Genomic DNA, 19,900 nt, shown 5'->3' with positions numbered 1-19,900 from the left:
AAAGTATCAGAATTACGTCAGACCTGTCTACACAGACCTGGAATGAGAGAAAGGGTTGGGGGGGGGAGCATTTTTAAAGCTCTTTCAGAGAAAAACATGCAGCCAAGGATCCTTTATCCAGCAAAGCTGTCATTCAGAATTGATGGAGAAATAAAGACCTTACAGAATCGCCAGTCATTGACCAATTTTGTAACCAGGAAACCAGCCCTACAGGAGATATTAAGGTGGGTTCTATAAAAATTAAAAGCCCCCAAGAGTGATACAGAACAGAAAGTCACAATCTATAGAAACAGAGACTTTACAGGCAACATGGCATCATTAAAATCATATCTCTCAATAATCGGTCTCATTGTAAATGGCCTAAATGCCCCCATAAGACGCCACAGGGTTGCAGAATGGATAAGAAGACATGACTCATCCATTTGCTGTCTACAAGAGACTCATTTTGAACCTAAAGATACATCCAGACTGAAAGGAAAGGGATGGAATACCATCTTTCCCGCCAATGGACCTCAAAAGAAAGCTGGGGTAGCAATTCTCATATCAGACAGTTTGGATTTTAAACTAAAGACTATAGTTAGAGATACAGAGAGGCACTATATTATTCTTAAAGGATGGATCCAACAAGTGGATATGACAATTGGAAATATATATGCCCCCAACAGGGGAGCAACAAGATACACAAGCCATCTCTTAACCAGAAAAAAGAGACATATAGATAAAAATATGTTAATAGTAGGGGACCTCAACACTACACTACCAGCAATAGACAAATCACCAAAGCAAGAAATCAACAAAGAAACAAGAGCTTTGAATACCATACTAGACAAGTTGGACCTCATATATATATATAGAACACTACACCCCAAAACAAAAGAATATTCATTCTATTCTAATGCACATGGAACATTCTCAAGAATAGACCATGCTCTGGGTCACAAAACAGGTCTCAACCGATACCAAAAGACTGAAATTATTCCCTGCATATTCTCAGACCACAACGCCTTGAAATGGGAACTCAACCACAAGGAAAAATTTGGAAGAAACTCAAACACTTGGTGACTAAGAACCATCCTGCTCAAGAATGATTCGATAAACCAGGAAATCAAAAATCAATTTAAACAATTTATGGAGACCAATGAGAATGAAAACTCAACGGTCCAAGACCTATGGGACACTGCAAAGGCAGTCCTAAGGGGAAAATACATAGCCATCCAAGCCTCACTCAAAAGAATAGAAAAATCTAAAATGCAGTTTTATATTTCTCACCTCAAGAAGCTGGAACAGCAACAGAACAGGTCTAATCCACGAACGAGAAAGCAATTGATCAAGATTAGAGCAGAGATCAATGAATTAGAAACCAGGAGCACAGTAGAGCAGATCAACAGAACTAGAAGCTGGTTCTTTGAAAGAATAAATAAAATAGACAAGCCACTGGCAAGACTTATCCAAAAGAATACAGAAAGGACCCAAATTAATAAAATTATGAATGAAAAGGGAGAGGTCACAACCAGCACCAATGAAATAGGAAGGATCATTAGAAACTTTTATCAACAGCTTTATGCCAATAAATTAAGCAACCTGGGAGAGATGGAGGCCTTCCTGGAAACCTATAAACTACCAAGACTGAAACAGGAAGAAATTGATTTTTTAAACAAACCAATTAATTATGAAGAGATTGAAACAGTGATTAAAAACCTTCCAAAAACCAAAACTCCAGGGCCTGATGGATTCCCCGGGGAATTCTACCAAACATTCAAAGAAGAAATAATACCTATTCTCCTAAGGGTATTTCAAAAAATAGAAACAGAAGGAAAACTACCAAACCCATTCTATGAGGCCAATATTACCTTGATCTCTAAACCAGGTAGAGACCCCATCAAAAAGGAGATTACAGACCGATTTCCCTGATGAATATGGACGTCAAGAGTTCTAACAAGATCCTAGCTAACAGGGGATCCAACAGTACATTAAAGGATTATCCATCACGACCAAGTGGGATTCATCCCTGGATGCAAGGGTGGTTCAACACTCGCAAATCTATCAGTGTGATGGAGTATATCAACAAGAAAAAAGCAGAGAATCATATGATCCTCTCAATAGATGCAGAAAAAGCATTTGACAAAAATACAGCATCCTTTCCTGATTAAAAGCCCTTCCAGAGTGTAGGGATGAGGGTACATTCCTCAATCCATAAAACCATCTATGAGAAAACCTACAGCAAATATCATTCTCAATGAGGGAAAAGCTGAAGAGCCTTTCCCTTAAGATCGGAACACGACAAGGATGCCCCACTTCTACGCTCGTATTATTCAACATAATACTAGAAGTCCTTGCAACAGCAATCGAGACTTAACAAAAGGGATAAAAAGGTATCCAAATCGGCAAAAGAAGTCACACTGTCTCTTTCGCAGATGACATGATACTCTATATGGAAAATCAAAAAGAATCCCACTACCCCAAACTACTAGAAGTTTTAGGAGCAATTCAACAATGTGGCAGGATACAAAATCAATGCTCAGAAATCAGTTGCATGTCTATACAGAACAATGAGACTGAAGAAAGAGAAATTAGGAATCATCCCATTTACAATAGCATCAAAAATCATCGTTATCTCGGAAGATTAACCTTAACCAGAGACGTAAAGGATCTATATTCTAGAAACTACAAATCACTCTTGAAAGACATTGAAGAAGACACAAAAAGATGGAAAAATATTCCATGCTCATGGACTGGAAGAATTAACATAGTTAAAATGTCCATGCTACCCAGAGCAATCTACACTTTCAATGGTATCCCGATCAAAATACCAATGACATTTTTCAAAGAACTGGAACAAACAGCCCTTAAATTTGTGTGGAACCAGAAAAGGCCATGAATCGCCAAGGAAGTGTTGAAAAGGAAAAACAAAGCTAGGGGCATCACAATGCCGGATTTCAAGCTGCCCTACAAAGCTGTGATCACAAAGACAGCATGGTACTGGCACAAAAACAGACACATAGACCAATGGAACAGAATACAGAACCCAGAAATGGACCCTCGGCTCTTTGGGCAACTAATCTTTGATAAAGCAGGAAAAAGCATCCAGTGGGAAAAAGACAGTCTCTTCAATAAATGGTGCTGGGAAAATTGGACAGCTACATGCAAAAGAATGAAATTTGACCACTCTCTCACACCATACACAAAGATAAATTCCAAATGGATGAAAGACCTCAATGTGAGACAGGAATCCATCAAAATCCTAGAGGAGAGCATAGGCAGCAACCTCTACGACATCGGCCACAGCAACCTTTTTCATGACACATATCCAAAGGCAAGAGAAACAAAAGATAAAATGAACTCATGGGACTTCATCAAGATAAAAAGCTTCTGCACAGCCAAGGAAACAGTCAAAAAAACTAAGAGGCAGCCCACGGAATAGGAAAATATATTTGCAAATGACAGTAGATAAAAGACTGGTATCCAAGATCTACAAAGAACTTCTCAAACTCAATACACGAGAAACAAATAAACAAATCATAAAATGGGCAGAAGATATGAATAGACACTTGTATGTATGAAAACATACAAATGGCTAACAGACACATGAAAAAATGTTCAAAATCATTAGCCATCATTTGAAATTCAAATCAAAACCACACTAGATAGCACCTTACGCCAGTTAGAATGGCAAAAATTGACAAGGCAAGAAACAACAATTGTTGGATAGGATGTGGAGAAAGGGGATCCCTCCTACATTGTTGGTGGGAATGCAAGCTGGTACAGCCACTCTGGAAAACAGTGTGGAGGTCCCTTAAAAAGTTAAAAATTGAGCTACCCTATGATCCAGCCATTGCACTCCTGGGTATTTACCCCAAAGATACAGACGTAGTGAAGAGAAGGGCCATATGCACCCCAATGTTCATAGCAGCATTGTCCACAATAGCTAAATCGTGGAAGGAGCCGAGATGCCCTTCAAAAGATGACTGGATTAAGAAGATATGGTCCATATATACAATGGAATATTACTCAGCTATCAGAAAGAACGATTTCTCAACATTTGCTGCAACATGGACAGCACTGGAGGAGATAAGGCTAAGTGAAATAAGTCAAGCAGAGAAAGACAATTATCATATGGTTTCTCTCATCTGTGGAACATAAGAACTAGGAAGATCGGTAGAAGAAAGGGATAAAGAAAGGGGGGGTAATCAGAAAGGGGAAAGAAGCATAAGAGACTATGGACTCTGAGAGACAAACTGAGGGCTTCAGAGGGGACGGGGGTGGGGGAATGGGATAGGCTGGTGATGGGTAGTAAGGAGGGCACGTATTGCATGGTGCACTGGGTATTATACGCAACTAATGAATCATCGAACTTTACATCAAAAACCAGGGATGTACTGTATGGTAACTAACATAATATAATAAAAAAATATTATTATAATTAAAAAAAAAAAAAACAGATCAATGGATTAACTGTAACCTGGCAGAGTTTCTGCCTAGATCATGATGTTATAACTAGGTAAAAGACAAAGGGCTTGGGCCTGACACAAAATAATAAAAGGCCAATAGGATCCAACACAAAACAAACTTGCCAAAACCAGTGTGGTGTCATTATCAAAAGAATCACATTGAAGTTAAATAATTTGCTCTAGCTGCAGCTCTGCAAATTTGAACCATGGGCCCAAGTATAACTCATCTCTGAATAGAACGTTCTATCTAGCACCATCTAGATGAGAGATCAGAGCAAAAGACTCAAAGCACAGCTAGAATACGATTCTTAAAACATAACTATACAGAATGAACAACTCAAAGGAAACAAAATACTGAAGTCATGAAAGCTTTCAGTAAATACATAATTTTTCTAGTCCCTTTAGGCCATAAGGAGTCACAAGGTGAAGAAAATAAACACATTTTTTAAAAAATTCCATCCTTGGGGCGCCTGGGTGGCTCAGTCGTTAAGCGTCTGCCTTTGGCGCAGCGCGTGATCCCGGCGTTCTGGGATCAAGCCCCACATCAGGCTCCTCCACTGGGAACCTGCTTCTTCCTCTCCCACTCCCCCTGCTTGTGTTCCCTCTCTCACCAGCTGTCCCTCTCTCCGTCAAATAAATAAATAAAATCTTAAAAAAAAAAAATTCCATCCTTTAAAAAAAATTGTTTCATCAATCTCTATTTTGGGGGCTTAGAAAAAAATGCTATCACCATAAACCCAGGATAAATAGACTAGCTTTCTCTTCTACTTTCAGGGTTCAAATACCAGTGTTCAATAGTTTTAACAAGCCCAGTGATCAGGTATGCCTGTCCATTAATTACCTTCATGTCATAGCCATATGTCTCCCGGATATCTTCATCAGAATCTGTTTCTTCATCATCATAGTCCATTGTTTGTCGAGGGGAAGAAGACACACTGCTCACCACTCGGTTAAAAGCAGACTGCTGGAAACTAGGTAAGTGTCCCTAAACAACAAACAATTCCAAGATGAACAGAGGGACATACTAAATAAACAAGGATAATTAATGTGCGCTTAAGACCACCTAAATGTAATGAACTTCAAAGTGGCCAAAAGAATTCAACAGTTAGTACAGATCAAATTATTTGATTATGATGCCCAGGTCCATCTCAATGGTATTTCCAGGTAATGGTTCACTACAATGACCTCGGTATATACCCAAGGAAAATCCTATAGGTGTATACAGAAAGACGTTATGGATAACATAGCTGCTGGAAACTTACTGTTGTTTTTCCTTATCAGCTGGTAAGATAGATTTGATTTACTATTTACACATATAATCCCATGAAATAAAAAAAGAAAGAAAACCCTAAACTTGCCTGTAAGTCTGGATTAGCAGCTGCTTTTTGGAGTTCTGCACTGATGATCTTTTCAGTCTTTTCTCGAGCTGCCTGCTCCACCATGCGCTGGCTCAACACAGACAGTTTGGCCAGGGCAGAGGACAGTTCATCTGTGGCTAGGGCCTGCCGTGCTCTATCTTGCCAACTCATAGCTCGTTCTGTCAAACACTGCAGGGCCTCTCCTTCAGGCAAACGCACAGGCAACTTCTGAAGGGATACCAGGAGTGAGAGAATAGTCTCTAACCTTGGCCTTCGAGACCGCATACAAAGAGGGCAAAGGAATTTTATTTCTTTAGCTTGCCAGCTAGACCCTTTTTTTTGGGAACCCGATTTAGGAAGGGGAACACAGCTGTTATGGAACCAGTCTTTGCAGAGTTCACACTGTAGCATAAACCCACTGGCTGTCTTGCGGCAAATGCAAAATTTTACTTCTTCTATGCGGTCCACCATTGTCATCTTGGCTAGGTTGGCTGCTCTGAGGGAATGCATGGCTTCAATCTCTTTTTGCTCCCGTTCTTTGAAAACCGCCACCTATATACAACAAACATTTAATTAAAAAGAGTCACTGCAAAATATTCCAAAAATGCCGAATCCTCAGAGCTGAGGGATCATCTCCATGTTGTACCCTCATTGTGACAAGCACTGTCCTTGAAAAGCAAACAAACAAACATCTGTCAATCATTTCCTATAATGTGGGTGCAAACATTCCTCATCTGTGAAATGGGCAAAGTGCTACCATATTTGACAATTTGTATCAGTAGAGTACTTTGAACTCTTCTGTCGGGTGCAGTAGAAAGATAATATGCCTTGGAGTCAAGCAACCTGAGCACAAAGCCTGGCTCTTGTACTTATAGATGGCTGATCTGGGGCACAAGTTTTCTGAATTTTAGTTTTCTGAAAAATGAGGATACCAACCAACCTCATTTTGTTGTTCTGAGGATTTAGATAAGATAACACATGAAAGTGCCTAACTTGGTGTCTCACACAAGGTAAACACCCAATAAATATTACTTCCCTAATCCCCTTGTAATTCCTTCCCTGGGGGTGACTTCTATACAAATCGATTTTTATATTTTTCTAAAACAGCCTCTCCAACTCATGTAGAAGTAGAATAACAAAGTCTGATGGCCAATTATAACAAGGCTTTATATAACTCATTTCAAAAAATAAAAGTAAATAAACTTTAATTATCATTGCAGTGCATTTTCTTTTTTAAACTGTGGTAGCTTTGAAACAATTATGAAATAATTTCCAGTTCTATTAATTTGGCCTGACTGACTTGTTAGGAAGGCTTGCTAATAAATCATTTCCACTGGCCTCAAAACAGGATCATTTGTGGGTGCCTGGGTGGCTAAGTCAGTGCACCATCTGGCCTTGGTTTCAGCTCAGGCTGTGGTCTTGGGGTCATGGGACTGAACCCCGCATCAGGTTCCCCGCTATGTGGGGAGTCTGTTTCCCACCACTCTCTCCCTCTGTCCCTCCCCCCACTCATGTGCTCGCTCTCTCTCTCAAATAAATACATCTTTAAAAAACAACAACCACAACCGAGGATCATTTGTAGGGAGAAACATCCATATCATGTGACTTAATGTATGTAATTCCCTACTGTTACATATAGCCCAAATTCCTTTTTTATTTCTCTTTACATACTCAGGCGCCTAGTCACCTTCACACATTCTTCCTCCTCTCCAGAAACACCTATCATTCCAAGTATTTTTTTGAGGACTCACTATACTGCGAATGAGACTAAGAGAAGGGAGGTATTTTAAATAGCAGCTGGTATCATTAAACAGATATAATTCCTTCTAAAAGCAGAGTATTAAATGTCACAAAATGCTATTAAATTCTAACCCAGTAATCACATTCTTAAAAGTAAAGGAAAATAGGGGTGCCTGGGTGGCTCAGTTGTTAAGCGCCTGCCTTCGGCTGAGGGTGTAATCCCGGCGTTCTGGGATCGAGCCCCACGTCAGGCTCCTCCACTGGGAGCCTGCTTCTTCCTCTCCCACTCCCCCTGCTTGTGTTCCCTCTCTCGCTGGCTGTCTCTATCTCTGTCAAATAAATAAATAAAATCTTAAAAAAAAAAAAAAAGTAAAGGAAAATAATTTGAAAAAAGAAAAAAATTTTATAAAGAAGTTCACTTTACATTATCCCTAATAGCAAACACTTAGTAATAATCAAAATATTTGATGTGTCAGAAAATGTTCAACAAATTATGGACAATTTGATGGAATATTAGACAACTATTAAAACAATAATAAAGAACACAGATTTGGAAAGACAAACAATTTTAGGGAGAGAGCATAATAAACTTTGATTACAAATATAAAAAAATGAAATATTCTACTATAAAGCCAAAGATTAAGTATACAAAAATAAAAAATAGTTAAGAACATAAAACCAGTGAATCTGCTAATATCGTCATAGAATTCTGTATTCAGAAAGCAGGCTCAAAATGCATTTCATAATTTCTTACCACCATAGCTGTATCTCTGGTTTCCTCCAATCCTTCCTCCAGATCACTCAAAGGCTCAAGGTCCAGATCTTTTTCTTTTTCTTTTTCTATTAGTTCTTTTACTTTTTTCCTTCTGTTTTTACCACTCCCGTATATACCAATGTCAGTCCGGGGACTTAGCACCTACAAAAATAAAGCCAAACACTGAATTCTAGTTTTTAAAAAAATCTTAAAACTAAAAATAATAAAAAGGAACCATTTACTGACCATTCATCTTGTCCTAGGCACTTTCTTACGTACCTTCTACAGACACCTAACTCAACCCTCATAACAACCCTCTGTAGAAGGTGTATCACCTGTATTTTACAAACCGGGGAAACTAAGGCTCAGAAAGGAAACAACTTGCCCAAGGACACAGGCTTAACAATTAGTGAGCCAGTGCTCGACCTGAAAGTACCTTACTCCAAAGCCTATGCTCTTTAACTACTAGGATGTTCAACTGCTCAAGATGAAAAGGGTAACGAGTATAAGATATTTCAAGAACAGAATCCATTAGTAACAGAGATAAGATCCAGGCTAATTGCTTTTTCTGGACAGAGTACGAGATGAACTGGAGATAAGTCAGCCTAAGACTCCAGATTTCCAGTAGACATCTGATATCACTTAATAGGAATCACTTATATAACCATGACCAGATAAACTGAAAACAACCCTCACCAATGAAACTCCTACCTACAGGTATTAAATTACCAACTGTTCTTTACCTGCAACAAGGTATGGCTAGAATTCTTCTTAAGAAAGGTCCGCCCAGTCCGTTCTCTCCATGCCCGTGCAGCTGCTACTTGTGATTCTACCTGGGGCAGTGCGTCCAGACGCACAGGGATAGGTCGCCCTTTGGCAGATAAGCTCTCCAGCTGCTCCAAATAAGCATAGTTGCTGCCACTCTGAAAAACAAAAGTGCATTCTCACCCAACTTGTACTTTCTTATGGAGTCTAGTAATATTGGTTGGAAGATCTTACAAAGAGTTAAGTGTTAAGTTTTTTGTTAAATGTTATTCTTTAAAGCTAATTTTATCTCTTGAACTAATAGAGCTTCCAATGTCCTTTTTAAAAAGTCTATAAATTCATGCTGTCAAGGATTTTTATTAATTAATGAGGGAACTAGTTAAGATGTAAAAATCAGTTCAAAAGGTAATCTAAAGGACAGACATATATGGGGCACCTGGGTGGCTGTCGGTCGAGCATCCAACCGATGCTCTTGGTTTCAGCTCAGGTCATGATCTCCTGGTTAGGAAATCAAGCCCCGCGTGATTTCAGTGGGGAGTCTGCTTCCCCCCGCCTTCTCCCCTGCCCCTCCCCCGTTCACAAACACACTCTAAAATAAATAATCTTAAAAAAAAAAAAAAAAGAACAGAATATATAAATACAATCAGGAATGAGACAAGAAATTTGCTAATAGATGGAAACAGATATTTAATATCATATGGGACAATTTAATCATCTTTTCTACCATGAGGAAATCAATTGTTCCATTATAGATAAATTTAGTTGTCTTTCTATGGACATAATTCATTTGTATTACTACCATTTTTTAATAATTGACAGAGTTGTAAATAACCTGGTCAAAGAAAATCTACAGCATGCACTCTCAGAATGAGATAATCTTGGAGAGTTCACTAGACGACATCCAGTACTCCACTAAAAGGACACCTGGGGGGAGTCTGGGTGGCATAGTCGTTAAGCCTCTGCCTTCGGCTCAGGGCGTGATCCCAGCGTTCTGGGATTGAGCCCCACGTCAGGCTCCTCTGCTGGGAGCCTGCTTCTTCCTCTCCCACTCCCCCTGCTTGTGTTCCCTCTCTCTCGCTGGCTGTCTCTGTCTCTGTCTCTGTCAAATAAATAAATAAAATCTTTAAAAATAAAAAATAAAAAAAGTAAAAGAACACCCAGTAATTTCTTTTGCCTATTTTCAAAGTCTTTCAAACTTTTCCAACAACTACAGAGTAGTATTTTAGTTCTGATAACCACCTCCATTTTATGTTACATAAATACAGATGAGAACAGATATTTGCCATGGTCACAATGGTTCAGTATTTCCAATGTAATGAAGTCATTATTGTTTTTAGAACTGTTACTGCTGTAAATTTACTAACTAAATCATTATAAGAGGTGAGAGAGTTAACAAGTAATCCATTCCAGGAATTTATCAAGAACATCTGAAGTGGGCTGGGAGCCAACAGGCAGTAATTCAGAGCGATGCCTTAGATTGGCTGAATCTCCAGGCAGACAGAACACATAACCATTCCTATAAGAAAACTGTATATATGCCCTTAACAGTCATTGTTATTCAGAAGCCCTGAATGAGGGAAAGGCATAGTTACATGCTATAAATAGACATTTGAATAAAAGGTTATTTCCTATGTTAAATGACACATTTGCCTATAAACTCATTTTGAAAGTTACACTGAAATGTGGAAAAATAAAGAGGTAAAAAACTTAAGTGACTTTTTTTTTTTTTAAAGTAGGCTCCACATCCAACGTGGGGCTTGAACTCACAGCCTCGAGATCAAGAGCCACACGCTCCACCGACTGAGCCATCCAGGTGCCCCAACTTAAGTAAATTTTTAATAATAATAATGGGAAGGTTTTAGCCCTAAGAGATATTATAATGGTATAATTAAATCACTGTGGTACTACGATTAAAGAATAGATAGCAAAATGGAAGAGAAAAGAAAGCTCAAGTACAGATACAGCTGAGAAATACTATGTTTACTGCTACTCCTTCTTGTACCCAACTATAGCTGTTTGACCACGGAAGACCTTCTGGCTAAGGCTTGACTTAGCCTGCTCCCAAGCTCTGTATCTTAAAGAAGAGTCTGCCTGTCAAGAGAAGTTGTCCACTTAGAACCTACGAGTCAGCCTCCCCACTGCAGGGAGGGCTAGGCGGAGGACAAGTCCTTCAAAATTACAAAGGAAACACAAGACAGCCATTTATACTTGCAAACTTGGTCCCGTAGTCATAAATTAACAGCCAACTAAGGGTCATCAAACATTCGAGGACAACCAAACTCCTGAATAGGTTAAAGATGAAACAGAGGACCTGTCCTGATGAAAACAGATAATTTTTCTTCCAAGATTTTATTTAAATTCAAGTTAGTTAACATATAGTGTAGTACTGGTTTCAGGAACAGAATTTAGTGATTCATCCTCACACAGAACACCCAGTGTTCATCAACACGTGCCCTCCTTAATGCCCATCATCCATTCAGCCTATCCCCTCACCCAACCATCTCCCCTCCAGAAATCCTCAGTTTAGAAAACAGAGATAATTTTAAAAATAGCATAGAAAAAGTGCAGCTAAGAAGCTCCCAGAAAAAGTTAACTGAAAACAAACTAAAACAAAAGTCATTAGAACCTGACACCTAGGATATGTTTTCTTGGAATAGCAGTTTAGTACAAGAGAATTCGTTTCCTTTTCTTCGGATATAGTTCTACAATAAAGAGTATGTACATCCTCAATACTGAAAATGCTGCAAGGTTTTTATAATTCAGGAGGAATATTATATATTGTTTTAAATTAAAATATATAACACAGGTCTTTCCAACTAGAGAATATGCTATTTTGAGGGCCAGGGTACTATCTTTACACCCTTCCCTCACATTTCTACTCCCAAACAACTAGAATAATACCTACCATGAGCGTGACGGTGTTCAGTAAATATTAATTTCATCTTCTTTTTTCTCTTATTTTAAAATTTATTTGCACACATGGTGAAGATTCAAAGAATACAGCAGGGAATAAGCTCCCTATTGCTCAGAGTTAAATAAATAGCTAATTCCGTCATCTTTCATAGCAGGGAGTCAACAGAAACAAGTAACATTTAAATAGGTAATATATATTTTGAATGACAGAATTAGATGGAACAACGAAATTTTAAGTACTAATATTTTATTATGGTTACTCTATTCTAAAGAATTAAAGGCTTAAAGAATTCATCTGTGAGACAACATTACCCAAATGGTAGGATAATTCAAGAGGCTCCTTACCTGAATAGCTTCCACTTTAGCTGTCCATTCTCGAGCCTTTTGTAATGCTTCTTTCAGGGACAACACATTGGGCAGAAAGGCTGGAATGTTCTTGGCTTCATTCACTATGCTTTCTAAACTTGCCACACTGTGCCGTGGTCTAAAAAACCCACAAAGATAGGGTAGATGCATGAGGAAAAGTCAAACTGCTACTAACATTTAAATAACATTTTAGAATGTGCAGAGAAATTTCATATACATGATTTCATTTAGTTCTTACCACAACCCTATAAGGGAGGCAAAGCAGCTATTACCTTTATTTCCAATTTACAAATAAGAAAACCTTAACTCAAAAATCAATTATTTTCCCTAAAGTCATTTAATACAGTGAATGGCACAGCTAAAATACCAATTGAGAATGAGTCTCAGATCCCTTGCTCTTTTCACTACACTAAACTGCATCTATTTTAGTTCTCCACAATATCTGAAATTGTCAGAGATGCGTTATCAGATAGCAGTGTGGAAAGCAATAGTCTAGAAGTCCAGTAATGCTGACCATGTACATTTAATTCAACTACATTCAATACCACCTAGTTAAAAGATGAATAAAATAGACCTTATCCTCAATGAATCAGAATACAAGATAAGAATTAAACGTGTACTGGGGACGAAGAGCAAATCACTATAGGCTCAACACTATGGGAAGCTGTGATTAATTCTGCTTAGAGGAGTTGAGACAGGCTTTGAGCTGAAGCTTAAAGAAGTAGTGTGATTTTCTCAAGGTTAAAGGAAAAAAAACCCAGGAATATAATGAACGAAGACATGAAGGAACATTTAAACGTAAGTTAAGAGGTCCAGGTGCACCTGGCTGGTTCAGTGGGTAGAGAGTGCAGCTCTTGATCTCAGGGTCATGAGTTCCAGCCCCATGTTGGGGGTAGAGATTATTTTTTTTTATTTAAAAACTAAAATCTTAAAAAAAAATAAGTTAGTAGTCTAGTTTAAGATGGGAGCTGGTGTGAGGATGACGGTGATGTAGGAGTAGAGTTAAGAGCAAATAGGGGAATCTGACAGAAAAGAAAGATGCAAACAGATTTAAGAGGTCTTAAGAGCCATGAACTTCGCCATGGAAGCAACAGGAAGCTACTGAGGATAGGAACAGTTTCTTTATCCATGAATCCTTCTATGTGCTAGGCACTGTGCTAGGTCCTGGAGATTATTAATACACAGGAGTGATAGAGCCTTTGCCTAGTGAAACGTTTTAATCTTGTGGTGGTAGAGGGGGATTATTCATACCACTGTAAGATGCTATCAAAATATACAGCAGGAGGACCTAAACTGACCTGGTAGGTGACGGAAGGATTCCCAGAAATGACTTCTAAGCTTTCTTATCCTTTTTGAATAGGAGTGAGTCAGGAAAGCTGGAACCAGAGGCTGGGTAGGGGTATGCCACAGGGGATGGGCAGAAGGGAAGAGCGTTCCAGAGCAAAATAAAATGAGCACACGCAAAGGTCCAGAGACAAGAAAGAACATGGCATATCTGAGGAAAGCAGGGGGATCACTACGCTTGGAACATAAAATGCAAAGAAGAATGGCAAGGGATGAGGCTAGATCCTTAAGCAAGGGGCTAGATTACAGATGGCTTTATGAATCAGATGAAGGGACTCTAAATGTCATCCCCAGGGGAATAGGAAACAGTGAAGGGCTCTAAGCAGGAGAGTGAAAAAGCCACACCTGTATTTTAGGAAAATACTAGCTGCAGTGTAGAGAATGGGTGAGAGCAGGGTGAGGTCACAGAGTCTATGGCTATGATTTAGGCCAGCTATGACAGCACCGCAAAGAAGAATGAAAGTGAGAAATATCAAGGAAATATAATCAACATGACTTAGTAGTTATCTGAGGCTGAGGGTATGGAAATGGAAAGGAAAGGCCAAAGTTAATTTCCAAAGCTTGTTTAGAAGAGAAAAAAAATGGTATAACTCAAAGAAAAAAGGAGCAAAGGAAGAGATGATGGGAAAGACTTAATGAATTCAATTTTGGATATGGGGACTTTGAGGTATCAACAGGACATCCAATAGATTTACCTAATAGGCAGATGGTATCTATGAAAAATATCTACATGATAGATGAGAATTTGAATCAGTATAAAGATGGCCAATGGAGCCACAAAATAAGACGAAATTTTCAGGAAGATGTACAGAGTGAAAAAAGAAGTGATCTAGGCCAGAATCTTGAGGAAAGGCATTATTTAAGAGGCAGGGAGAGAAGGCCAAAAGCAAAGAAGGAGGATATTGAGAAAATAGTGGTCAGGAGTTAACCAATGCTAAGGGGCCAAGAACACTGTAGATGTGTTTCAGAAAGCTAACTTTGACAGGAGTTAGAAAACAAAAGATTCTACTTCCCACTATCCCCAACAAACCCCATCACCCTCTATTTCCTTACGAATTTTATTTTCTTTGTGACACTAATTATCTGAAATTTATTCATCCATTCACTCACTTATTCACCTGTCTCTCCCTACTAGAATGTTGGCTCTATTTTAGAGCAGGGACTTTGTGGGTCTTTTCCCCTACTATCTCTATAGCACTTAGAAATAGAGCCTGGCATGAATGTAGTAGGTACCCCATAAATACTTACTGAATTGCAAAGATTAAGGGAAAATACAAGAGCACCATAACTAGGGTCAGTGACAATGGAGTTGAAGAAGACAGATATGAAAGACATTTTTGGAGGAAAACACATTAAAACTTAGTGACTGATTAAATGTGGAAAAATAAGAGAAAAAAAGTTTTCAAATATTACTACCAACAAAATCTCATTCTGTAGACTACAGTAAGTTGCATCAGGTGTATCAAATCATGGTTTTGCATTCTAAAGTTATTTAGCTTTTCCCATTTAATATGCTCCTGGAACTGTCATGAATCTGAAGACACAGAGTAATTTGAAGGTTTCAAACAGAAAAAGGTACGGATACATTTTAGTATGTATTCTCCATGCCAACTAGAGAGCAAAATATCCAGGAAAAATGTATGTGGGCTTTTCTTGGTTAAACAGAACTGTGTTCACTGAATCACCTAAGGCTTTTCCTATCAACTGCAACCAAAGTAAGTGGCTGGCAAAATAGTTAAGTACACGAAGACTTTGGAATGAAGTGGAAAATGCTTTAAATCTGAGCTGGGTTATTTAATAACTATGGGCTCTAAGTATGCCAGGTTCCTCATCCTCACAAGAGAAATTACAGATCTTAATTTTAGCTGAAGAAATACTTTCCTAAAGAACATTACAGGCTAATTAATCGATATACAGTCAAGTATGGTGAATGCGTTACTGAAATCTCACAAATCCAATGGGGGTGCCGATGCTAATGCAACTCCATAATGTTCTCCTATCTTTCTTGCTTCTTCTTTCCCACTACTTTCCTACATAAATCCTCCACTCCAGTAAAGCCCATTTGACTTTTGTCACCTAAACACACCCTATATATTCCTTAAACTTAGCTTGATCTTTCTCTTACTCCCCTTCTACTTCAATCCCACACACACTTCAAAACTCTGCCTAAGTTCTTTCTTTTCTCTCAAGCTTCTTTTTTGATCACCAAAGCTAACAATGACCTCTCCTCCTCTGAAGTGCTACAGCATTTTTCTGTACCTCTCAGTTAACCATACCATATTGCAGTAAGCTTTACGTTTCTTAGCTCTGAACTACAGTATAGGTAAGGGGAAAGTTCTAAACAAAATAGTACTGTTGCATTTAAAGTACCTAGCAAAGTACTCTGTACTAGCACACACACAATCTTTGGAACTGTTTATATGCAGACCTATTTGATAATTTAGTGGTTGGTCAGGAAAGGCATAAAACATCTAATTAAATATTTAATGAAACAGAGCCTTATGTTCCGCCTTCGGTTCTACCCTTAATTATTAAAGAGGCAACAGTCACCAATATATGTGTTCACCTTGCCTGTAGGCAGACCTTAGCCTTTTCTTCCCATCGCTCAGAGACTGTAAGGAGCTCCTGTAGTTCAGCCATTGCCTTCTCCACAGCATGGTGGGGTGCCAACCCCACCCCAGAGTCTATCAGTTTCTTCATGACATCCAAAGTGACCTGTTGTGGATCTGACAGGGTCAGTCTTACTTCATCCAACCATCGAGCCTGCTGTAGCTCTTGCTTCAGTCGGGCTAATTCAGGTAGCTCCACATAGAGACTAGAGCCCATGTCTATCAACATCTGGAGTTTGGAAGAATCTGGGGTTTCATCCATCATGGCCTCTTGGGCACGTTCATGAAATTCTTCCACATCATCCAGGAGATTCTGAAAAAGTCAAAAGAATAAAAATAAAAAACAAATTTAAAAGATACAAAATAAGTATGGAATAGACATAGTTCAGGCAAACAATCAAATTCTAGACTAATAATCTCACCATTATAGCACCAGATATGATAGTTAAGAACCTATTTATGCTTCTCTGTAATTACCTACCGACTTACTTTTAAAACTCATTCAAACAATATTTAATGACTGTGGACTTCAACGCAGCCACTGTTCTAAGCACACAGCACTAAAACACACAAAGTCCTTGTCTTCAAGGAACGTATTTTAATATAAATAGTCAGACACTGGATATATGAATAAAATGTTTCAGTTAGTTTTAAGTGCTGTGAAAATAAAACAGGGCAACACAATAGAGAATGACCAGGGCACTTGGGTGGCTCAGTCAGTTAAGCGACTGCCTTCGGCTCAGGTCATGATCCCGGGGTCCTGGGATCAAGCCCACCACATCAGACTCCCTGCTTGGTGGGGAGCCTACTTCTCTTGCTCCCTCTGCCCCTTCCTGATGTTCTCTCACTCACTCTCTCTCAAATAAATAAATAAAATTGGAAAAAAAAAAGAGAGAGAGAGAGAGAAAGAATGACCAGAGGGGACAGGCATATTACTTTGCAATGGTGGACACAGAAAATAGATGAACTGAAACTAAAATGAGGAGCTAGAGGTAGGAACTATATGAAAATTTGGAGGAAGAGCAGTTCAGGCAGGGTGGATAATAACTGCAAAAGCTTTTACAGAGAAATGTCTTGCTCTAAAGTGGATGATGGAGAGCAAAGTGGAGAAATGTGGTTTAAAATAAGCAGAGCTCAGATTATGTAGTGCCATGTAGATTAGGAGCTTAGATTTCATTTTAATGGCTTTGGGGAAGCACTGGAGAATTTTAACCACAGAGAAGTGATATGATTTGATTTATATTTTACATGATTACACTGGCTACCGAATGAAAAATAAACTGTCAGGGACAAAAGAAGAAGAAGGGAGACAAGTTAAGAGGCTACTACAGTAATCTCAGAGGCAGAATCTAGAGGTTCAGAGCACAGTTTAAGCAATGGAGATGATGGCAAATGGTTCACTGTGCGAAACATTCTGAAGATAATAGTAGCCCTTGTTTAGAAACTGGATGTGGGGTAAAAGGGAAATAAAGGAATCAAGGATTCCGATTCATTAAAAGGCTTTTAAGATGCCTTTTAGTCTGCCATGGAATACGCAGAGTATGCAACTGGATGTATAAGCCTGTAGGAAAGAACAAAAGCATTGAGAGCTGGTAATCTGGGATCAACCAGATAGAGGTGATACTTACTGTCACTAAACAAATAAGATGTCAGGACCTAAAGAAAGAGCTGAGACTCCTAATACACTCCAACACTTGGAAGTTAAGCCAAGGAGAAAACAAACAGCAAAGAACACCAAAGAAAAGGAACTGTGAATGAGCAAAGAAAACCAGAGCATGTGATGTCACAGATGTTCAGAGAAGAAAGTCAGGAAGGAAAGAGTGGTCAACTTACCAAAATGCTCCTATGACACGGAATAACAGCAGAAACACAACTGATACTAGATTTCACAAGCTGATAACTTTTATTTTTTTAAAGATTTTATTTATTTGACAGAGAGAGAGAGAGAGTGTACAAGCAGGGGGAGTGGCAGGTGGAGACAGAGGGAGAAACAAGCTCCCCACTGAGCAAGGAGCCTGATGTAGGGCTTGATCCCAGAACTCTGAGATTACGACCTGAGCCAAAGGCAGACACTTAACCGACTGAGCCACCCAGGCTCCCCTCAAGCTGATGACCTCAATAATAACCATTTTAGATAACCTGCACATGGCCAAATCACAAAACACACCACAAACCTATCAGAGGATTACTAACTATGCTGATTAATATATTTGATATACACTTTTTGAGACTGTACATATTCAAGAAACCATCAGGGCCCTAAGAATTTCAGAGCTCACATATTTAAAAGCTCGTGAACTAATAACTTACTGATACATTCAGGTTCTTTTACCTATTTTCTTGCATTTCAATTACATCTATGCTAAATGGGGATTCTGATCTAAAATTAATGTAGAAAAAAATTCTAAACTAACTACCCTTCCATAATTTTAAAAGGAGAATTAAAAGCTATGAACGAAACCAGGGGATTCTTACTGCCCACCAAAAAACTTCAAACAGCAGTACTTATGTGACAAACAAAGAGAACAAAAAGCTAGTCTAGACACACTATTTTGTTTACCCGAAACAGAAACCCATACTACAAAGGATATTACCCAAGAAAAGAATGTAATACTCCACCTTTACTTGTCGAGCTTGGCTGATGACACATGGAAGACTAAAAAGTTGTTGGACAAAGGCCTTCAATTCTTCCACTGTCAGTTTGGTCCGAGTCCTCCCACTATCTGGGCTCTGCCTGATGTGAAATAATATCGAGATGTAAGTAAGAAAAATCCATAGTCATCTGGTATCAAAGGGGTTTCCAGTCTCTCTAGAATTCTAACCCAAGCAATCCCAGAAGATGAGAGGTTCCACTTTTTACCTCATTAGTTAAAGACTCAAAGATTCAACTCTCCAGGTTATAGCTCCTCCAATATCGAGATGTAAGAAAAATCCATAGTCATCTGGTATCAAAGGGGTTTCCAGTCTCTCTAGAATTCTAACCCAAGCAATCCCAGAAGATGAGAGGTTCCACTTTTTACCTCATTAGTTAAAGACTCAAAGATTCAACTCTCCAGGTTATAGTTCCTCCAATCTTATAAGTATTGAGCATTTTAAATAGTCAATAAATTCCTCAGAGTAAAATACTATGTTCATTAATAAAACTAAATCTTCTACCTCAAAAAGCTTAAAACGTGAACAAAGGGCCTTTAACTTGGCTAGGGGACAATAAACCCCTCTGAAACAAATTCAGAATTGTTATGTGAATGTGCATTTTTCTAAGAAAAGGGCCCCTACACTTTTGCCAGACTCTCCAAGGGGGTTAAAGTGACCCAATGACAGGTGAAAATTCCCTGATCAATGCTTCAAAGAAAGGCTCTCTAATCAAATGGTAAACAAAAAATGTACAAAGTAATTTAAAACCCAACGTGAAGGGCCATAGCAAAAGCTGGTCAGATACCAGGAAAGTGCTGGCATGAATATGAAATACCACAGAAAATTTAACACATATGAATTCCATTAAATCAAGAATGCATACTTCTACATTTCTTAATAATATAGCCTCTCCAGCATCCATCAAGGTTACTCTTTGCTGCCATCTGCCTTCAGCGTGTAGTATCATTT

At 38.7% G+C, this 19,900-nt stretch overlaps 1 protein-coding gene across 1 annotated transcript in view; it reads right to left on the bottom strand.

The window, feature by feature from the left end:
- KDM5A (lysine demethylase 5A) overlaps positions 1-19,900 on the bottom strand; it is a 99,426-nt gene that overhangs the window by 24,154 nt on the left and 55,372 nt on the right. Inside the window, exons 18-24 of the mRNA XM_008704845.2 lie at positions 18,917-19,031; positions 16,255-16,610; positions 12,324-12,462; positions 9,044-9,223; positions 8,301-8,462; positions 5,807-6,358; positions 5,290-5,433 (exon numbers count right to left, since the gene is read on the bottom strand). Of these exons, the coding sequence (XP_008703067.1) occupies positions 5,290-5,433; positions 5,807-6,358; positions 8,301-8,462; positions 9,044-9,223; positions 12,324-12,462; positions 16,255-16,610; positions 18,917-19,031 (1,648 nt within the window). The remainder of the gene's footprint in view (positions 1-5,289; positions 5,434-5,806; positions 6,359-8,300; positions 8,463-9,043; positions 9,224-12,323; positions 12,463-16,254; positions 16,611-18,916; positions 19,032-19,900) is intronic.

Source organism: Ursus maritimus, unplaced genomic scaffold (assembly GCF_017311325.1).
Source record: "Ursus maritimus isolate PB19 unplaced genomic scaffold, ASM1731132v1 scaffold_26, whole genome shotgun sequence".
Taxonomy (NCBI): domain Eukaryota; kingdom Metazoa; phylum Chordata; class Mammalia; order Carnivora; family Ursidae; genus Ursus; species Ursus maritimus.
This window is presented reverse-complemented; position numbering and strand designations above follow the sequence as displayed.